Genomic DNA, 21,726 nt, shown 5'->3' on the forward strand with positions numbered 1-21,726 from the left:
CCTAATTAACCCCTTCACTGCTGGGCATAATTTACGTGTGGTGCGCAGCAGCATTTAGCGGCCTTCTAATTACCAAAAAGCAATGCCAAAGCCATATAAGTCTGCTATTTCTGAACAAAGGGGATCCCAAAGAAGCTTTTACAACAATTTGTGCCATAATAGCACAAGCTGTTTGTAAATAATTTCAGTGAGAAACCTAAAATTGTGAAAAATGTAAAGTTTTTTTTTTTTTATTTGCTCGCATTTGGCGGTGAAATGGTGGTATGAAATATACCAAAATGGGCCTAGATCAATACTTTGGGATGTCTTCTAAAAAAAAATATATACATGTCAAGGGATATTCAGGGATTCCTGACAGATATCAGGGTTCCAATGTAACTAGCGCTAATTTTGAAAAAAAGTGGTTTGGAAATAGCGAAGTGCTACTTGTACTTATTGCCCTATAACTTACAAAAAAAGCTAAGAACGTGTAAACATTGGGTATTTCTAAACTCAGGACAAAATTTATAAACTATTTAGCATGGGTGTTTTTTGGTGATTGTAGATGTGTAACAGATTTTGGGGGTCAAAGTTAGAAAAAGTGTGTTTTTTTCCATTTTTTCCTCATATTTTATTATTTTTTTTGTAGTAAATTATAAGACATGATGAAAATAATGGTATCTTTAGAAAGTCCATTTAATGGCGAGAAAAACGGTATATAATATGTGTGGGTACAGTAAATGAGTAAGAGGAAAATTACAGCTAAACACAAACACCGCAGAAATGTAAAAATAGCCATTGTCATTAAGGGTAAGAAAATTGAAAAATGGTCCGGTCATTAAGGGGTTAAAGATGCAAGGGTCTGTCAGGAGTCCAGAAACTCATTGACCTTTTATACACACACACACTAATTACAAACAAACAGATCACAGGTGATTATGGTTACCTTTAATAACCATTCAAACCCCTTTGTGTCAACTTGTGTGCATGTTATCAGGCCAAACTCACCAGGGTATGTAAACTTTTGATCAGGGTCATTTGGGTAGTTTCTGTTGTCATTATGATTTAAAAAGAGTAAACACAGTTGATCGATAATAAATGTATTCAGCCAAACACTAACCATGAGTGAAAGAAAAGTTTTTGTGTTATCATTCATATTCTCTGAAAAATGGCCAAGAAATCATAAATTCTGCCAGGGTATGTACACTTATGAGCACAACTGTATATATAATTTATGTATGTATGTATGTATGTATGTATGTATGTATGTATGTATGTGTATATATACCCCGTTCTGTGGTTTTACTATGTGGGATTCACTGAGCTGCCTGTAATGCTTTCATTTTAAACAATATTTTGTGAAAAAATAACATTAATATTTTTGTGGCCACAAATGTTAGACAAATCAATCACATCACAATTTATTTTATGACAATTAAATAGTATATTAATTTACTATTAGAATATTGCAGGATTTTTTTTGTTGCATTTTTTTAATTTTTTTATAGAAAATGCAGGATTTCAGAACCAGGTGTTTTTACTTTGTCTGAAGAAGTTAGCATTTCATTAGCGCACATGGGTGTTGGTAAATTAAACTTACTAAGGCAGAGCTTTCCAAACTTTTCATGTTGGTGACACACTTTTTAGACCTACATCATTTCGCGACACAGTAATTTAGATATACTAGCAAACAGGAGGTTAAATTAACTGTTTTAAGAGATACGGACACGCATTTCATCATCAAGCATTTTTAAGCTTCCACTTCCTATCCATATATCAAGAGCAGGAGCAGCAATGCACTACTGGGAGCTAGCTGCAAAAAAAAAAAAAAAACACTTTGACTTCTGACTTAACCCCTTAATGACCACAGCACTTTTCCATTTTCTGTCCGTTTGGGACCAAGGCTATTTTTACATTTTTGCAGTGTTTGTGTTTAGCTGTAATTTTCTTCTTACTCATTTACTGTACCCACACATATTATATACCGTTTTTCTCGCCATTAAATGGACTTTCTAAAGATACCATTATTTTCATCCTATCTTATAATTTACTATAAAAAAAATGATAAAATATGAGGAAAAATGGAAAAAAAACACACTTTTTCTAACTTTGACCCCCAAAATCTGTTACACATCTACAACCACCAAAAAACACCCATGCTAAATAGTTTCTAAATTTTGTCCTGAGTTCAGAAATACCCAATGTTTACATGTTCTTTGCTTTTTTTGCAAGTTATAGGGCCATAAATACAAGTAGCACTTTGCTATTTCCAAACCATTTTTTTCCAAAATTAGCGCTAGTTACATTAGAACACTGATATCTTTCAGGAATCCCTGAATATCCCTTGACATGTATGTATTTTTTTTTAGTAGACATCCCAAAGTATTGATCTAGGCCCATTTTGGTATATTTCATACCACCATTTCACCGCCAAATGCGATCAAATCCAAAAAATCGTTCACTTTTTCACAAATTTTTTCACAAACTTTCGGTTTCTCACTGAAATTATTTACAAACAACTTGTGCAATTATGGCATAAATGGTTGTAAATTCTTCTCTGGCATCCCCTTTGTTCAGAAATAGCAGACATATATGGCTTTGGCGTTGCTTTTTGGTAATTAGAAGGCCGCTAAATGCCACTGCGCACCACACGTGTTTTATGCCCAGCAGTTAAGGGGTTAATTAGGGAGCTTTTAGGGAGCTTGTAGGGTTAATTTTAGCTTTAGTGTAGTGTAGTAGACAACCCCAAGTATTGATCTAGGCACATTTTGGTATATTTCATGCCACCATTTCACCGCCAAATGCAATCAAATTAAAAAAAACTTAAAATTTTTCACAATTTTAGGTTTCTCACTGAAATCATTTACAAACAGCTTGTGCAATTATGGCACAAATGGTTGTAAATGCTTGTCTGGGATCCCCTTTGTTCAGAAATAGCAGACATATATGACTTTGGCGTTGCTTTCTGGTAATTAGAAGGCCGCTAAATCTTGCTGCGCCTCACACATGTATTATGGCTAGCAGTGAAGGGGTTAATTAGGGAGTTTGTAGGGAGCTTGCAGGGTTAATTTTAGCTTTAGTGTAGAGATCAGCCTCCCATCTGACACATCCCACCCCCTGATCTCTCCCAAACAGCTCCCTTCCCTTCCCTCCCCCACAATTGTCCCCGCCATCTTAAGTACTGGCAGAAAGTCTGCCAGTACTAAAATAAAAGGGGTTTTAAAAAAAAATAAAAAAATTTTTTTAGCATATGTACATATGCTACTGTGTAGGATCCCCCCCTTAGCCCCCAACCTCCCTGATCCCCCCCAAAACCGCTTTCTAACCCTCCCCTCTGCCTTATTGGGGGCCATCTTGGGTACTGGCAGCTGTCTGCCAGTACCCAGTTTGCAATAAAAAGTGCAATAAAAAGTGCTTTTTTTGTTTTGTTTTTCTTTTCTGTAGTGTAGCTTCCCCCACCCCCACACAGACAAACCCCCACCACCTTGCTGATCGTTTGTTTTTTTTTTGTTTTTTTTACTTTCAGCATTTTTAATTTTCAAAAGTTTCTGTAGTGTAGCGGTTCCCACCCGCTCCCTCCCCGTGCACGCGCCCGCCCCCACCCTCCCGTGCACGCGCGCGCGCCCCCAGCCACCCCCGCCCACGATCCCGCCCCCCATTCACATAACCAGGGCCATCGATGGCCGCCACCCGCCTCCCGGTCCGGCTCCCACCCACCAACGCAGTAAGCCACCGATCTCCGGTGCAGAGAGGGCCACAGAGTGGCTCTCTCTGCACCGGATGGCTTACAAAGGTTATTGCAGGATGCCTCCATATCGAGGCATCACTGCAATAACCGGAAAGCAGCTGGAAGCGAGCAGGATCGCTTCCAGCTGCTTTCCACACTGAGGACGTGCAGGGTACGTTCTCAGGCATTAACTGCCTTTTTTCTGAGGACGTACCCTGCACGTCCTCAGTCGTTAAGGGGTTAAAGGGACACTGAACCCAAATTTTTTCTTTCGGGATTCAGATAGAGCATGCAATTTTAAGCAACTTTCTAATTTACTCCTATTATCAATGTTGCTTTGTTCTCTTGCTATCTTTATTTGAAAAAGAAGGCATCTAAGCTTTATTTTTTTTGTTCAGACTCTGGACAGCACTTTTTTATTGGTGGATGAATTTATCCAGCAAGCACAACCCAGGTTGTTCACCAAAAATGGGCCGGCATCTAAACTTACATTCTTGCATTTCAAATAAAGATACCAAGAGAATGAAGAAAATTTGATAATAGGAGTAAATTAGAAAGTTGCTTAAAATGTCATGCTCTATCTGAATCACGAAAGAAAAAATTTGGGTTCAGTGTCCCTTTAAGCTCAGCGTTTAAGCTGCCGCACTCAGAGCTCTGCGAGTCCAAATGACTGATGCCCGTGCTGCAATCACACTGCTGTCCCACTCACTGACTACACATGCAGTCAGGAGCCAATGTGCCACCAATGGGAATAGTTTCAGTTCCCGCTGAGCAGCACTAATAGGTTAAGATAATCTGACCCACTAGGTATCAATCATGTGTCAACCACGTAATATGCATTGCAGGCAGACGGAAAGTGGGGAAAAAAAAATTTAAATTAAAAAAATTGTGCTGTAGCAGGGACACACCTACACACTAATGTGTCATGACACACAGTTTGGAAAGCACTGTACTAAGGACTAGTTCAATTGTTAAACAAATAAGTGAATTAACTATTTCCCAGCTCAGGGGAAACAACGAATAAATGTTTTTGCTTGTTATTGCACAGGCTGATATTTACAGGTATATTGCAGAGTCCAACCTAGCCACCTCAAGTTGCATTTTCGTACGATATGGCTTCAGTAAGTGTCTCTCCAAGTCACTGACATGCCCCCTACAATTACCCTGGGTCTATTTCCCACTATTGATGTACCTGTAAAATCCTCCCCGGGCATGCACTGCTGCTACACCAACGTCTACCAATCTCGCTTCTGCATCTAACAGCTGAGCTCCAGCAACCAGCAAGACCATACGGACTCTGCACCACCAACAGCACATAACCCATGTTCGGGTTTCGCTGTACACTCCAACGGAGGCCTCGCTGCGGCCTAGCTCACCTTGGCTCCTTTGCTTCTCTCCCTCTGTATACACTTTGCCCACCTCAGCCAGTGACAAACATAATACACAGCTGAGCTAACATATAATGCCTGCTTTCAATAGCCCGCCCCCGCATACATACATAATATCATTATCTAAGTGACCATCTTCTGAGCAGGCCTAACTTTAAATGTATGAGATGTTGAAAAATATATATTTATTGTGCCATACCGGTAGTGGTGTCAAAAAGTGCTGCCCTAGGCACCGGCCTTGTTGGCCTAGGACATAATACGCCCCTGGACCGGGGTGATTGACAAGTCCTACTCTCACTCAATTGGTTGCGTGAGGGTAGGGGGCAGTATTGCACGAGTGAACAATAATAAATATAGGAAAAACATTCGGCCGACATGAGATCAGATGCGGACCGGTTCACAACTTGTGAATCCTGTTTACTCGCAAATTGATAAATCTTTTTATCATAGCTTTGAAATCTGTGATGTCACTTGAATTCTGTGCGACACCTCAGTGTGTATCTGAACACTAATCATGGATTTATAAAAGGATTGTAGCTGCCCGGTATTTATTTGTAAAGTCATATATGCCCACCACCTGTCAGATGAATATGTTTTAAAAAAACTCATTAATGTGTACTTGTAATGGTGCACAGCATTGATAGAAATGGCAAGGGTGTGACACAACTCTGCATTGTTATTTAGCTTGTCACATTACTTCCTGTGAAGCAAAGCAGCAGCCAGTCTCCTATCATGACACAGAACTGCCCTACAGAGAACGGGCAATATGCACAGGGGAAACAGAAGCAACTTAGAAAGCCCAGAGGCTTGTGGTCTAATCTGAGGTCTGATGATAGTTCATGGCAGACAGTGGGGATGATTTAGTACATACAACAACCCCTATTAGTATTCATTCTAATTATATGAATATTTATTGCAAGGGAAAAGGGGATTTGTTTGAAATTCAAGTTAAATGAAAACATTGCCAAAAAGAAAACCTAAATAAGCATACCGATTGGCTAATTATATGGAGCACAATATTAAAGCATTGCTTTTATTTTAAAAAGTATTTATAAAAAATGGATTGATTTAATTTATTTATTTGTGAGAAGACAACAATAACATAACAAATATCTGTTATGTTTATAATACATAATTATGGAGCTGTATATTCAAATAGTTAGTACATTTATTGCCTGGATTAAACTCACCTATCCAGGCACTGCTTGTCTACCTCTGATGGGACCCAGCGCAGGTTGGGTAAAGCTCGGGCAAAGTGAGCAGCATGCTGCCCGGTACCTGAGGCTATCTCCAGAGCCCAGACCTCTGGGGCAGTCGGGTTGACATACTGCTGTAGCACCTGTAGAATCGGCTCTTTATTCCTATCTGCAGACGCGGCTGTGAGCATCCTTAATGTTCTCAGGGCAGCCACAGTAAGTATCGGGTACGAGTACAGTAAATACTCTCTGTCAATAGAACAAGGTTAGTAAAGACTACAAGTCCCACAATCACTCGCTACAAGCAGGATAATAGGTTATAGTGGTCACATGGAAGAGAACGCTACGGAAAGCCGTAGGACAGGAAGTACATTATGTCTTTTTCCGCCTAAACTCTCGTGTGTTGGGCAATTTTGTTAAACTGCATGTGAACAAAATATAACCCAGAAGTGTTTTAAAAACCATTAGTATCGTTAATTTATATATAAAAAATAGTAGTGAGAATCCTCTAGGTCTAAAGCTTTGTTTGCAACTTTAATTTTACTTTTTTAATATAATAATAATACGATGAAATGCTAGGGGCGAGAATAACAAGTGGCAAGGAAGCCTAACGTATATTATTTATATGTTATAATTTGTAAGGAAACCTCAATATAACTATAAGGATAAAGAGTAATAGGGGTGTTTTTGAAAGTACGGTATATAATTTCCTGTTCATGTAAGGGCAAGGCGACACTAATTGATTTAACAATCTATATTAGTATCGTATGCATTGCAGACCCTTTAAGCATATTTTTTAGGCCAAAAAATAAAAATAAATGTAGAATTAGATCTCACACACAAAAAATACAGGGATCTCAGCTTACTTATTAAGTAATTTTAATCATTGCAACAACAACAAAAAAAGTTTCAATCAAATACAAACAGTAAGACAGACTTGGAGACACCTAGACAATAAAAAGAAAATACACTTTGAAAGGAAAACAAAGCATGGCCTGCTCAACACTAATAAAACATATGCAGAATATATACAGCCAAAACCTTATAATAAAGTCCCTTGCAACACCTACCAGGGGGTGTCTTTGCCTCTAGTGCGCTCTTACAATGAGACTTAAAGGGATATTAAACCCAATTTTTTTCCTGTCATGATTCAGATAGAGCATGCAATTTTAAGCATCTTTCTAATTTATTTCTATTATCAAATTCTCTTTGTATCTTTATTTGAAAAGCAACAATTTACGCTTAGAAGCCGGGTCATTTTTGGTTCAGCACACTGGTTAGCGCTTGCTGATTGGTGGCTACATTGGCTACACAAATCAGCAAGTGCTACCAAGGTCCTGAACCAAAAATGGGCCAGCTCATAAGCTTAAATTCCTGCTTTTCAAATACAGATACCAAGAAAACGAAGACAAATTGACAATAGGAGTAAATTAGAAAGTTTCTTCAAATTGCATGCTCTATCTGAACCGTTAAAGAAAAAAAAATGGGTTTAATATTCCTTTAAAGGTCCACTAAATACAGTAGAATTGCATAATTACCAAGTGCATAATAAAAAGACAATGTAATATTCTGAAAATCAAATCAGTAGATTTTTTTTCTGACAAATTCCCCCACCCCCATTTTCCAGGCCCCTGTATCATGTGATGGCTATCAGCCAATCAAAGACTAGTATACGTATACCCTGTTAACTTGTGCACATGCTCAGTAGGAGCTAGTGCCTCAAAAAGTGTTTTTTAAAAAAAATTTGCAAAATTTGATAATAGAAGTGAATTGGAAAGACTTAAAACTGCATGCTTTATCTGAATCATGAAAGTTTAATTTTGACTTTAGTGTCACTTTAAGGAAGATAATACAAAGTGTTACCTTAGTAACACATAAGGTTTCAGTCAAAAGTGTCACGCACATGAAAGTGTAGACGAATATATCCATTAAGACTCTTTGAACACTTTAAAGTATGGGAGTCCGTGTAAAGACAAGTGAAGTTTGTTAATTCCACACAAACTGTCTAGAGCATTAAAGTGTTCCTCCACTCAAAAGCACTCGTGGGTATAGTTACCAAAGCAGGTCCTCCTTTTGTCATCTCATAGTTCACAAACAAGTGCATTTCCGCCTATAAAAACAGATTTTAGATGTCGCTGATGTTATGGTGCTCTTAGATACCTATTCTCCACCACTTGGTTAACGGCATACAGTTCTGTTTAGGAATTTGATCTGTAAACAGTAAGAGCTGGCCGCTCTGCTGATGTAATTTCCAACGTGCGTTTCACCCCCTCATAACTAAGACCTCATTGGGGCTTCATCAGGGCAAACAATGATTGGTTGGAGACACCTCTATCTTAATAAAGCATATCCTTAACCAAGATTGGCTAACAATTCATCAAAGGTAGTCCAATCATTTTGAACAAAGTTGCACCCCTCTTTAGGATAGGTTAAAAGCAAAATGTTCAATACTTTCAAAAATGTAACATTAATAATCATAATTAACACTTTACATGTACATTAATAAAATAATAAAAATAAACATAAAACTTATGATTCAAAAAACAAAAAGATCAGTAGCGCTGCGGAATCTGTTGGCGTTCTACAAATGGCTGATAATAATAATAATGAATAGCAAAAGGTTAGCATCCACTACAATATAACGTTTGTGACATTAAAGGGACCCTAAACACCTTCTGGTTTCTCGTTTTTTTTTTTATTAAATAGTTACTGATTTGCATCTTTATTGTGCTTTTACTTTTTTTAAATTAGCTTTTTCATATTTATTGCTGTTTCAAATACTTACCTAAACCACTGCCTATTGAAAGTAATGATCGCCGCCATCTTGTAACGCACGTTACAGCTGATGCCATGTCACGTGATGTGTGCATCCATTTCCACTACCGCACATACGAAGAGACAAGAGAGCACTCTCCACTGAATCTATGAGGCTCGTACTCAGCAACCTTGTGAACGAGCTTCATACATTCAGTGGAGCCGATGTTATTGAATGACAGCTGTGAGTCTGTGAGAGGACCAGCTTGTCAGAATCATTATGTTTTAGTTTCTTTAAATGTTTTGTAATGTATTGTTTCTTGTGTCAGTGCAGCTTCATGTCATTAGATCTGATAATATTTATACATATACAAAACCATATAACAGTGCACTAGGGACAAAGGGGTAATTTGCAGCCACATAAAACTTATACTGCAGTGCTCGGCTGTCTGGTCGTCATTATCCCTGTTGTGTACGGAACAGTCACTAAACACTACATTCTTTGGCTGACCTCTCCCTACAACCTAACAAAAGACCAACAAAGTTTTCCCTGCTCTGATCTTCCTAATGCCTGCTACCTATCACATGCGGAGCACAGAGAGTGAGCTGCCGGGCAGAGCCGCAAATCAAAGCCTTGGAATGGAGCAGATTTGCATAGGGTCCGATCAGACTGACAGGCACAGGAAAGCAAAACAATTTATGGCTTGAGCGGGAGCTTGGAGAGAAAGGTGAGGGGTAGAAGGGAAAAGAGGGGAAAAATATTTTAAAAGTGCTTATAGGAATGAATAAATAGCGTACATGAATTCAACTTTAAATAATAAATGCAACTTTATTAGCTATATAGCAATCAATAGCTGATGGCGCTTCAAAATCTATTCTTGTGCAAAAAGCTAAAGATAATCGCTGCAAACGTTATAGCAGTAGTAGTTTTTTACTGTTGCGTGCACGCTCACAGCAATAAGCACTGACTTTCACCATGTCTGCGCGGATTCGGCAGGGAGCAGGAACAAAGCACAAGTAAATGTAAAAAATAAATAAAATAGAAACACCCATAATTAAAAAAAAATTCGATTTGTATTTTAAAAACTAAAACAGCATTATGACTAAAAAAAAAAAAAAAAAAACCTAATGACAAGTGTTTAATGTCCCTTTAAGGGCCCACGGAACATGCCAATTTCCATGAGTTTGTGTATCTCCTATAGACAGGTTCAGATGTGAGTCGTTCTGATCTCTTTTCCCAGAGTCTTCTATCAATCTGTATGGTTAGCTTCATCAAGACCTCTAAAGTAGTTGGTAGTTCTGTATGGGCCAATTCGTCTTTGACAGTGTCACCCAGTCCAAGTCTATATTGTTTTTTTAGGGCCACTGCATTCCATTGTGAATCTGTTGCATATTGTTTAAAGTCTGTAATATATAATTCTACAGGCCTGTTTCCCTTTTTTAGACTTCTCATTTTAGTCTAAGCAGTAGTTTGCAGATTTGTATCCAAGTACAATTCATCCATAACTGTCCAAAAATCATCTAATGAAGATAATATAGGATCTGAGGATTCATAAAACGAATCAGCCCATATCCTGGGTTCTCCTCTAAGAAAGGATATAAGGGTTAAGACTTTAGTCTTTAGTTCGTATGTCTTGGGTTTCAGATTAAATAATAACAGGCAAGCATTCTTAAACTGCCGATAACCTTTCAATTTGTAAGTCCCCAATTGGTCCACACGCTGGGATAATTTATATACAATTTGAGGAAGATCTGCTGGATCCATTGTGGCTTAGTAATTATGTAATGTATGTTTAAGGAGTAGCCTTCTCCTTTAAGGATCTCAACTGCAGATCAGTAATATAGAATAAATTGTATATGTCTCACTTGGCTTGTGAGTTACTATGTGGAAGTAAATCTGAATAGCCAATAGTGAATATAATCAAATAGGATAGTTTGGAAACAAAGTCTCTCAAATCGTTTAGGATGTAACAATTTCTGGATAATAAATTGTAACAAAGATTGCAAGTCTTTTGGAAACGTGTGAGTTCACAGAGAATTGCTCTATACGTAATACACAATTGTCTAATAAAGTTGGTTAAACGTCTTAGATGTAAATATGTAGCAGAGTAAATGCAATTGTTTTGGAAGTAAAGAAAGTTCAACTTACTCGCTGCTTCAGTGTAGAGGAGGTTCTGAGGTAGACAGATTGATCTCGGTACTCGGAGATAGCCGTTTCAGATGAGGTCACAGAAAGTATGCAGGGCTTAACTCCGGTCACGGAGAGATCCGTTTAGTTTTCCTATACGGAGAGAAAGTCTGGTAAAGTATTTTACCTTATACTCATGCAGATATGTGAGGAGCTGCAATGATAGAGCGGCTGGTGGCAGCAAATAATCCTTTTCAGTTGTGAGTCGATGAAGCTGTGGATATTTCACTTAATGGCGGCAGCAGGATTGCTACACAGGTATGAGCTGGAGTAACGAATAAATACTGCAGGAAGCAGTGGAAATATAGAGGTTAGATTCTGTAGTATAGGTGATAATCCAGATAACCAGATGAGTGGAAACTTGCAAGAAATTTGTGGAAAGAGGAACGATATTCCAATGAGCTCAGGATGCTTAGGAGTGCTAAACAAAATTACTAAGCACATGTGTTAGTTTGGAAGCAGGTTAAGTAGGGATGGGCTTAAGGTACTTAAGGTGACAGAAAAGAATTCCTGACACTTTGTGGCATTTGTGTAGTAATGGCTTTCTTCTGGTGACTCGACCATGCAGCCCGCCCATCTTTCTTCAAGTGCCTTTTTATTGTTCATCTTGAAACAGCCACACCACATGTTTTCAGAGAGTCCTGTATTTCACCTGAAGTTATTTGTGGGTTTTTCTTGCATCCCGAACAATTTTCCTGGCAGTTGTGGCTGAAATTTTAGTTGGTCTACCTGTCCGTGGTTTGGTTTGAACAGAACCCCTCATTTTCCACTTCTTGATTAGAGTTTGAACAGTGCTGATTGGCATTCTCAATTCCTTGGATATCTTTTTATATCTCTATCCTGTTTTATACAGTTCAAATACCTTTTCCCGCAGATCCTTGGACAATTATTTTGCTTTCCCCATGACTCAGAATCCAGAAACGTCAGTGCAGCACTGGATAAAAGATGCAAGGGTCTGTCAGGAGTCCAGAAACTCATTGACCTTTTATACACACACACTAATTACATGCCAACAGATCACAGGTGAGGATAGTTACCTTTAATAGCCATTCAAACCCCTTTGTGTCAACTTGCGTGTGCATGTTATCTGTAATGCTCATGGGATATTCCACTATTAGACCGAACTCGCCAGTATTCTTCTTATCCCGGCGTAGAGCTAGAATGATAGGGAAAATCCCAGAGCAGAGAAAGTTCGCAAGATGAGGTAAATGGCACTCACCACAGGCAGGATGGTCTTCAGTCGGCAACAGGCAGGGAATCAGAGAAAGGCAGTCCGGGGTAAACCACAAGAAGGGTCAGTGTAATAATGGCATAAACTGAATTCAGATGTGGTCAGGAAGTCGTAATATATATGGCATAATCCAGTAAGAACTCAGCTGTGTACTACTGGGATGAGGAGAAAAGTCACTTTGGAATCTACAGAGATCACATTACCAGGACACTGTCTGCTAATTATGACCAGCTGGTTTAAGTGAAAGATATATATATATATATATATATATATATATATATATATATATATATAGAGAGAGAGAGAGAGAGAGAGAGAGAGAGAGAGACCCTTTGTGTGACCATATGCCCTTCCCCCAACATCATGGCATGGGATACCTTGATAGGACAAAGGGGGTTGCATATGAGTGACATCATCATTGTGGGATGGATGAAAACTTATATTAGACCCTACACACACACACAAATTCTCTCTTTTTCTTTGGGATATTGCTCTGATAGCAACATGTGAGTATCTCTCTGCTAAAAACATCTATTACAGCACACCACACAATCTCATATAGTATGGGCACATGTATTAGTGTAATATTGATGTTTAATTCAGTGCTGTATATTTATAAGTGATCTGCATATGTGTAATTATATTTAATCTGCATATTGTCTTAATGTTTATTTAGCCTCATTGTAATAAAAGTTGCATTGCTGAAGCAAGACTTTGTGAGTTATGTCCTTGCAGGTAGTTTAATTAAGCTAGTGAGTGTGTGTTAATATTTTATAGTGGGTATAATAATTCATAAGGAATTATTGAGAGGAATATTAGCATATCACTAAAGGTATAACAAACAGACACTAAGAAAGACAAAGTTCTAGTGCGTTCATTTATTTAATTGGCGAGCCCAGCAATAATTTTCTTACCAACTACACTTGTTTTAAAGGGGGGACAAATCCATGTTCTTTTTTATAATACAAGTGTGATTTTTGGACGAAAATTTAACCTAGTTTTTCTGTTGCTATACTGTTTTTGCATGAGCGCTTCAGCAAAAAGTCCCTGACCAGGACTATATCCAACAGGCATTTAGGTGAATACCTATGGATCAGTCGAACTGGACGCAGAGAAAATCATATCGCGCAGGATGTGAATCTGATTTGCTGGCAGTCTGAAGACACTTCAAAGTGTGAGTATGGAATTAATTGTTAAATATGCAGAATGTAGAAAATTTGAGCCTGTTATTGATGAGAATACTAACGGCTAGATTACGAGTCTTGCGTTAGGGTTAAAAAGCAGCGTTGAGAGGTCCCAACGCTGCTTTTTAACGCCCGCTGGTATTACGAGTCTGGCAGGTACAGGTGTACCGCTCACTTTTTCTACACGACTCGAGCATACCGCAAATCCACTTACGTCAATTGCGTATCCTATATTTTTAATGGGATTTGCCTAACGCCGGTATTACGAGTCTTGGAGAAAGTGAGCGGTACAGCCTCTCCTGTCAAGACTGATACCGCATTTAAAAGTCAGTAGTTAAGAGTTTTATGGGCTAACGCCATAACATAAAACTCTTAAGTAAAGTGCTAAAAAGTACACTAACACCCATAAACTACCTATTAACCCCTAAACCGAGCCCCCCCCCCACATCACAAACAGTTAACTAAAGTTTTAACCCCTAATCTGCCAACCGGACATCGCCGCCACTTTAATAAATATATTAACCCCTAAACCGCCGCACTCCTGCCTCGCAAACACTAGTTAAATTTTATTAACCCCTAATCTGCTGTCCCTAACATCGCCAACACCTACCTACATTTATTAGCCCCCAATGTCGCTGCCACTATATTAAATGTATTAACCCCTAAACCTAAGTCTAAACCTAACCCTAACACCCCCCTAACTTAAATATAATTTAAATAAAACAAAATAAAATTACTACAATTAAATAAATTATTCCTATTTAAAACTAAATACTTACCTATAAAATAAACCCTAAGCTAGCTACAATATAACTAATAGTTACATTTGTATCTATTTTAGGATTTATTTTTATTTTACAGGCAACTTTGTATTTATTTTAACTAGGTACAATAGTTATTAAATAGTTATTAACGGCCAGATTATCATTAACTATTTAATAACTTCCTAGTTAAAATAAATACAAATATACCTGTAAAATAAATCCTAACCTAAGTTACAATTACACCTAACACTACACTATAATTAAATAAATTACCTACACTAACTACAATTAATTACAATTAAATTAAATAAACTAAAGTACGAAAAAAACCAAAAACTAAATTACAGAATATAATAAAATAATTACAAGAATTTTAAACTAATTACACCTAATCTAATCCCCCTAATAAAATAAAGATGGCGTCCCTATCAGTCAATCGTAATTAAGGTAGGAAAAATCCTATTGGCTGATCCAATCAGCCAATAGAATTGAGCTTGAATTCTATTGGCTGATTGGATCAGCCAATAGGATTTTCTCTACTTTAATTCCGATTGGCTGATAGAATTCTATCAGCCAATCGGAATTCAAGGGACGCCATCTTGGATGACATCATTTAAAGGAACCTTCATTCGTCGGGAGTAGTTTGAAGAAGAGGATGCTCCGCGTTGGCTGGCTTGAAGATGGACCCGCTCCGCTCCGGATGGATGAAGATAGAAGATGCCGCCTGGATGAAGACTTCTGCCCGTCTGGAGGTCCTCTTCTGCCCGGATCGGATGAAGACTTCTGCCCCTCTGGAGGACCACTTGTGCCCGGCTGGGTGAAGACGTCTCAAGGTAGGGTGATCTTCAAGGGGTTAGTGTTAGGTTTTATTAAGGGGGGGTTGGGTGTATGGGTGGTGGGTTTTAATGTTGGGGGGTATTGTATTTTTTATTCACAGGTAAAAGAGCTGATTACTTTGGGGCAATGCCCCGCAAAAGGCCCTTTTAAGGGCTATTTGTAATTTAGTATAGGGTAGGGATTTTTATTATTTTGGGGGGCTTTTTTATTTTATTAGGGGGATTAGATTAAGTGTAATTAGTTTAAAATTCTTGTAATTATTTTATTATTTTCTGTAATTTAGTGGGGGTTTTTCTTACTTTAGTTTATTTTATTTAATTGTAGTTAGTTTAGGTAATTTATTTAATTATAGTGTAGTGTTAGGTGTAATTGTAACTTAGGTTAGGATTCATTTTACAGGTATATTTGTATTTATTTTAACTAGGAAATTATTAAATAGTTAATAACTATTTAATAACTATTGTACCTAGTTAAAATAAATACAAAGTTGCCTGTAAAATAAAAATAAATCCAAAGATAGATACAAATGTAACTATTAGTTATATTGTTGCTAGCTTAGGGTTTATTTTATAGGTAAGTATTTAGTTTTAAATAGGAATAATTTAGTTAATGATAGTAATTTTATTTATATGTATTTAAATTATATTTAAGTTAGGGGGGTGTTAGGGTTAGGGTTAGACTTAGATTTAGGGGTTAATAACTTTAATATAGTGGCGGCGACGTTGGCGGCAGCAGATTAGGGGTTAATAAGCGTAGTTAGGTGGCGGCGACATTGGGGGTGGCAGAGTAGGGGTTAATAAATAAAAAGTAGGTGTCGGCGATGTTGGGGGCAGCAGATTAGGGGTTCATAGGGATAATGTAGGTGGCGGCAGTGTCCGGAGTGGCAGATTAGGGGTTAATAATATAATGCAGGTGTCGGCGATGTCGGGGGCAGCAGATTAGGGGTTAATAAGTGTAAGATTAGGGGTGTTTAGACTCGGGGTTCATGTTAGGGTGTTAGGTGTAGACATAAAATGTATTTTCCCCTAGGAATCAATGGGGCTGCGTTAGAAGCTGAACACTGCTTTTTTGCAGGTGTTTGGGTTTTTTTCAGCCGGCTCTGCCCCATTGATTCCTATGGGGAAATCGTGCATGAGCATGTTCAGCCAGCTCACCGCTAACGTAAGCAGCGCTGGTATTGAGGTGAAATGTGGAGCTAAATTCTGCTCTACGCTCACCTTTTTGCGGCTAACGCAGGGTTTAAAAAAAACCTGTAATACCAGCGTTGTCTTAAATGAGCAGTGAGAAAAAAATGCTCGTTAGCACCGCACCCTTGTTACCGCAAAACTCGTCATCTAGGTGTAATATAGTTAAAAGACTGAAAGATTTATGGTTGCAATGTGAGAATTAAAATAAGCTTATTGATAAAAAAAAGGTTTTGTTTAACAAAAAAAACATTAAAATTACAGAATTGCATGAAACTGTTGTTAGCAATTAAAGACCAATTGAATAGAGCAAACACTGAACATTCCCCAGTAGCCATAGTAACAGAAACCAATGTTAACAGATTGTATGAAAATTGTTCCACGTGGTATAGATGCAGAATATATTAATAACTTTGAAGAAAATTATGTCACGAGAGGCCAACTTATAGCTTCATTTATAGCTTGCAAACTTAACCCCTGTCGCAGTATTAAATCAGGAGAATCCATCTGTGTCTGAGGAAGATGGGGCACATGTTGAGGAAAGATTTGATCACGCACAAAATACATAGAGCACACATATTCCCATACAAACTCTACAGATAACTAAGCCAAGAACAGTAAGTCCAGAACACCTAAAAGATACTTTAGTGATGTCGCAAACCTAAAAATTTGGGTTCAGGAACAGCGAACTTCCCCAAAAGTTCGTGAACGGGCGAACCGGGTGAACCCCCATTCACTTCAATGTGCAGGCGAATTTTAAAACCCACAGGGACTCTTTCTGGCCACAATAGTGATGGAAAAGTTGTTTCAAGGGGACTAACACCTGGACTGTGGCATGCCGGAGGGGGATCCATGGCAAAACTCCCATGGAAAATTACATAGTTGATGCAGAGTCTGGTTTTAAGCCATAAAGGGCCTAAATCACCTAACATTCCTAAATTGTTTTGCAATAACGTGCACACATGTGAAGGAAACTGATTGCTATTATTTAACACAGTCAAAAAAGTGTTGTTTTTTTTAAAAATCTACACTACTGTTACACCAGATATGAGTTGCACTGGGGTGACACTGTGTGCCCTGGCAGGCAGCCACTGAAACGCACACGTGTGAAGGAAACTGACTGCTATTATTTAACACAGTCAAAAAAGTGTTTTTTTTTTTTTAAATCTACACTACTGTTACACCAGATATGAGTTGCACTGGGGTGACACTGTGCCCTGGCAGGCAGGCCCTGAAACGCACACGTGTGAAGGAAACTGACTGCTATTATTTAACCCAGTCAAAAAAGTGTTGTTTTTTTAATCTACACTACTGTTACACCAGATATGAGTTGCACTGGGGTGACACTGTGCCCTGGCAGGCAGGCACTGAAACGCACACGTGTGAAGGAAAATGACTGCTATTATTTAACACAGTCAAAAAAGTGTTGTTTTTTTATATTTAAACTACTGCTACACCAGATATGAGTTGCACTGGGGTGACACTGTGCCCTGGCAGGCAGGCAGGCAGGCACTGAAACGCACACGTGTGAAGGAAAATGACTTCTATTATTTAACACAGTCAAAAAAGTGTTGCTTTTTTTAAATCTACACTACTGTTACACCAGATATGAGTTGCACTGGGGTGACACTGTGCTCTGGCAGGCAGGCCCTGAAACGCACACGTGTGAAGGAAACTGGCTGCTATTATTTAACACAGTCAAAAAAGTGTTTTTTTTTTTTTAAATCTACACTACTGTTAGACCAGATATGAGTTGCACTGGGGTGACACTGTGCCCTGGCAGGCAGGCACTGAAACGCACACGTGTGAAGGAAAATGACTGCTATTATTTAACACAGTCAAAAAAGTGTTGTTTTTTTTAAAATCTACACTACTGTTACACCAAATATGAGTTGCACTGAGGTGACACTGTGCCCTGGCAGGCAGGCCCTGAAACGCACACGTGTGAAGGAAACTGACTGCTATTATTTAACACGGTCAAAAAAGTGTTTTTTTTTTTAAATCTACACTACTGTTACACCAGATATGAGTTGCACTGGGGTGACACTGTGCCCTGGCAGGCAGGCCCTGAAACGCACACGTGTGACGGAAACTGACTGCTAGTATTTAACACAGTCAAAAAAGTGTTGTTTTTTTAAAATCTACACTACTGTTACACCAGATATGAGTTGCACTGAGGTGACACTGTGCCCTGGCAGGCAGGCCCTGAAACACACATGTGTGAAGGAAACTGACTGCTATTATTTAACACGGTCAAAAAAGTGTTTTTTTTTTTAAATCTACACTACTGTTACACCAGATATGAGTTGCACTGGGGTGACACTGTGCCCTGGCAGGCAGGCACTGAAACGCACATGTGTGAAGGAAACTGACTGCTATTATTTAACACAGTCAAAAAAGTGTTGTTTTTTTTAAATCTACACTACTGTTACACCAGATATGAGTGGTGGCACTGAGCAAGTGGGCACAGTATACGCTGTGAGCCTGACACACACCCTGGCAAGCAGGCAACTGCAATTAGATTAAACAGGAAAAAAAAAAAGCAGACTGATGTTCTAGCCCTAAAAAGGGCTTTTTGGGGTGCTGTCCTTACAGCAGAGATCAGATGAGTCCTTCAGGACTGTAGTGGACACTGAATATACTAGACTAGCTATCAATTTCCCTATTAAATCAGCAGCAGCTACACTGTCCCTCCTTTCACTAAGAATGCAGCTTCCAAATGAATCTAAAATGGATGCTGTCCAGGAGGTAGGAGGGTCTGGGAGGGAGTGCCTGCTGCTGATTGGCTGGAATGTGTCTTCTGACTGTGAGGTACAGGGTCAAAGTATTACTCAATGATGACGAATAGGGGGCGGATCGAACATCGCATATGTTCGCCCGCCGCGGCGAACGCGAACATGCTATGTTCGCCGGGAACTATTCACCGGCGAACTATTCGCGACATCACTATTTATCACTAACACCCAGTTTAAGATCCAGGGTAAGAAATTTAACTCAATCGCAAAATTTACTTTTCTCTACCACCTCTCCTGGAAAACCATCCCTGGTAACAACTACCATTAAAAAACAAGATACAGATAAAGTAATGAGACAATTGGTAAAGTTAAAACCCCTCTTTCCAGTGTATGATGTAAAAGCAGATGTATTTACTAACATGTCAAATTTTGGGTCTGCAATAAAACAATACATGCTTTCTCCTAAAGAAGCATGTATAATGTTAAAGATTTGAATAAATGGGGTTCAGATGGGGACAGATTAAAAGCAGTTTGTAAACTAGTCACAGGGAGTAGAGATTTAGACAGTCACTCCCTTGCAGAAATACAAGTAGCATTAAATGATGACCCATTGGTATTTGCAGCTAAATTTGAACAAATATATAGATTGACACATAGAATTTCACCAGAACAGACACCTGATATGTTGCAATATTTAATTAAAAAGTTCACATACGGGGACCCTAGCATGCAAATGATGGCTGAGGAAAAGAATACACTAGTGGTGGGTGTGTTATCTATTATAGGTAAGGCTAGGCAAAACATTCTAAAGAAAAGGAACACAGGGCAACACAGGATATTCAGAGGGTCCCTTTAACCTACTTTCCATTATTGCAATAAATATGGGCACAGACGAGTAGATTGCAGATTTTTAAAGAGAATTCAGAAGGAAATTGAGGGAGGGCAGGAAAGATTACATCCCTCTGCACCTCCAAAAGAAAGCTATACCCAGAATTGGGTAGGGAAAAATAACAACATTAAGCCCCCAGATAAAACAGGACAGGAATACACCACAAAGCTTAGGCCTGGTACTAATCTGTATGGGCCAGCGCATGAGGCTTTGAGAGTGATGACTGTGGGGGGAGGGGAAGTTGGATATCATGAAAAGAATTCTCCTCTGATATCCTGCTCTGACTGACTACCTCAGGCCCTGGATGGCATGGTCCCTATATGTAACACCTTTAGGGATTATTATGGACGTCCCTGTGTCTATGGTGTGTTTGAGTGCCATTGCACAAAACTTCTCATAGACACAGGAGCTTCAGTGACTCTGACAGACTTACCATTATGTCCCCCACAGGGGACAAGACAGACATTTCTTGTGGGATTTGGGGGATCCCAGTCCCAAGCATCCCATATCCCAAATGTGACTATGACATTAGGCAATCAGTGGACTAAGGAAACACAGAAGGTACAATACTTGGTGCTGATATAATGAGATCAGAAGAGATGATAGTGGACCTGTGTAACAATGTTTTGTGAAGGGATACTAGAGGGAGAAAGCCTGTTATATTAGATAACTCTTACATCAGTCATATTGCATCCATTGCATCAGTTCCTTCAGAAAGGGTGTGGCCAGATACTGAAAGTCACCCTGATTTGAAGAGATTGGTCATGGATTTCCCTGACATATGGGCTCAACATAAGAATGATTGTGGCATATTAAAGGCATTGAAATCTATATTGTAGGCCCTGACCCCCCTCCACAAAGACAGTATCTTTTTCCAGCAGAAGCTATTGAACCTGTGAGGCAAATTATTAGTCAGCTTGAAAGCCAAGGAATAATTAGAAAATGTTCCTCCTCTAATAATTCTCCTTTGTGGCCAGTAAAGAAAGCAAATAATACTTGGAGGTTAACTGCTGATTTTCGTATGATGAATAAAGTCACCCCACCTGTTACAAATTCAGTTGCTTCTACTCCTGAAGTTATATCCAAACTGAGTGCCACATGTAGGTGGTATTCCATTCTGGATATAAGTAATGGTTTTTGGAGTGTCAGACTAGCCCCAGAGTGCCAATATAAGTTTGCTTTTTGCTTCGCTAACATGCAATATTGCTTCAATTCGCTCCCTCAGGGCTTTCATAGCTCTCCAACATACGTTCACCAAGCATTAGCATAGGTATTAAAAACATTCTCAGTCCCAGAAAGTATGTAGATGATATTTTGTTATAGAGACAGTAGAGGAGCATTTGGAGTTGCTGAATCTGGCCTCAAGTTAAACACTTCAAAAGTACAACTCATGAGACAAAAGGTGACATTTTTGGGAGTATCAATCCAAAGGGGTACAAGATGCCCTACTAGAGAACGAGTTACAGCCATACTTCAGGTGCCCAGACCTTTGTATAGGCAGTCCTTAAGACAATTCTCAGGCTTAGTAAATTTTTCTCGTGATTTCATTGAAGGGTTTGCTGAAAAAGCAAAACCTCTCTATGATCTTTTGAAAGGGGAGGATGTTGGGAAAGTTCCTTGGATTGTAGAACATGAGGAAACCTTTAAAGTGTTAAAGGAAGGTTTAGCAT

General features: G+C 38.8%; 1 protein-coding gene across 1 annotated transcript in view; it reads right to left on the reverse strand.

Annotated features, from left to right (window-relative positions):
* Window positions 1–6,622, reverse strand: part of METTL26 (methyltransferase like 26) — a 44,394-nt gene extending 37,772 nt beyond the window's left edge. The window contains exon 1 of the mRNA XM_053694145.1: window positions 6,285–6,622. Coding sequence (XP_053550120.1) covers window positions 6,285–6,481 — 197 coding nt within the window. The 5' untranslated portion in view covers window positions 6,482–6,622. The remainder of the gene's footprint in view (window positions 1–6,284) is intronic.
* Window positions 6,623–21,726: the final 15,104 nt, after the last annotated feature.

Source organism: Bombina bombina, chromosome 11 (genome assembly GCF_027579735.1).
Source record: "Bombina bombina isolate aBomBom1 chromosome 11, aBomBom1.pri, whole genome shotgun sequence".
NCBI lineage: Eukaryota > Metazoa > Chordata > Amphibia > Anura > Bombinatoridae > Bombina > Bombina bombina.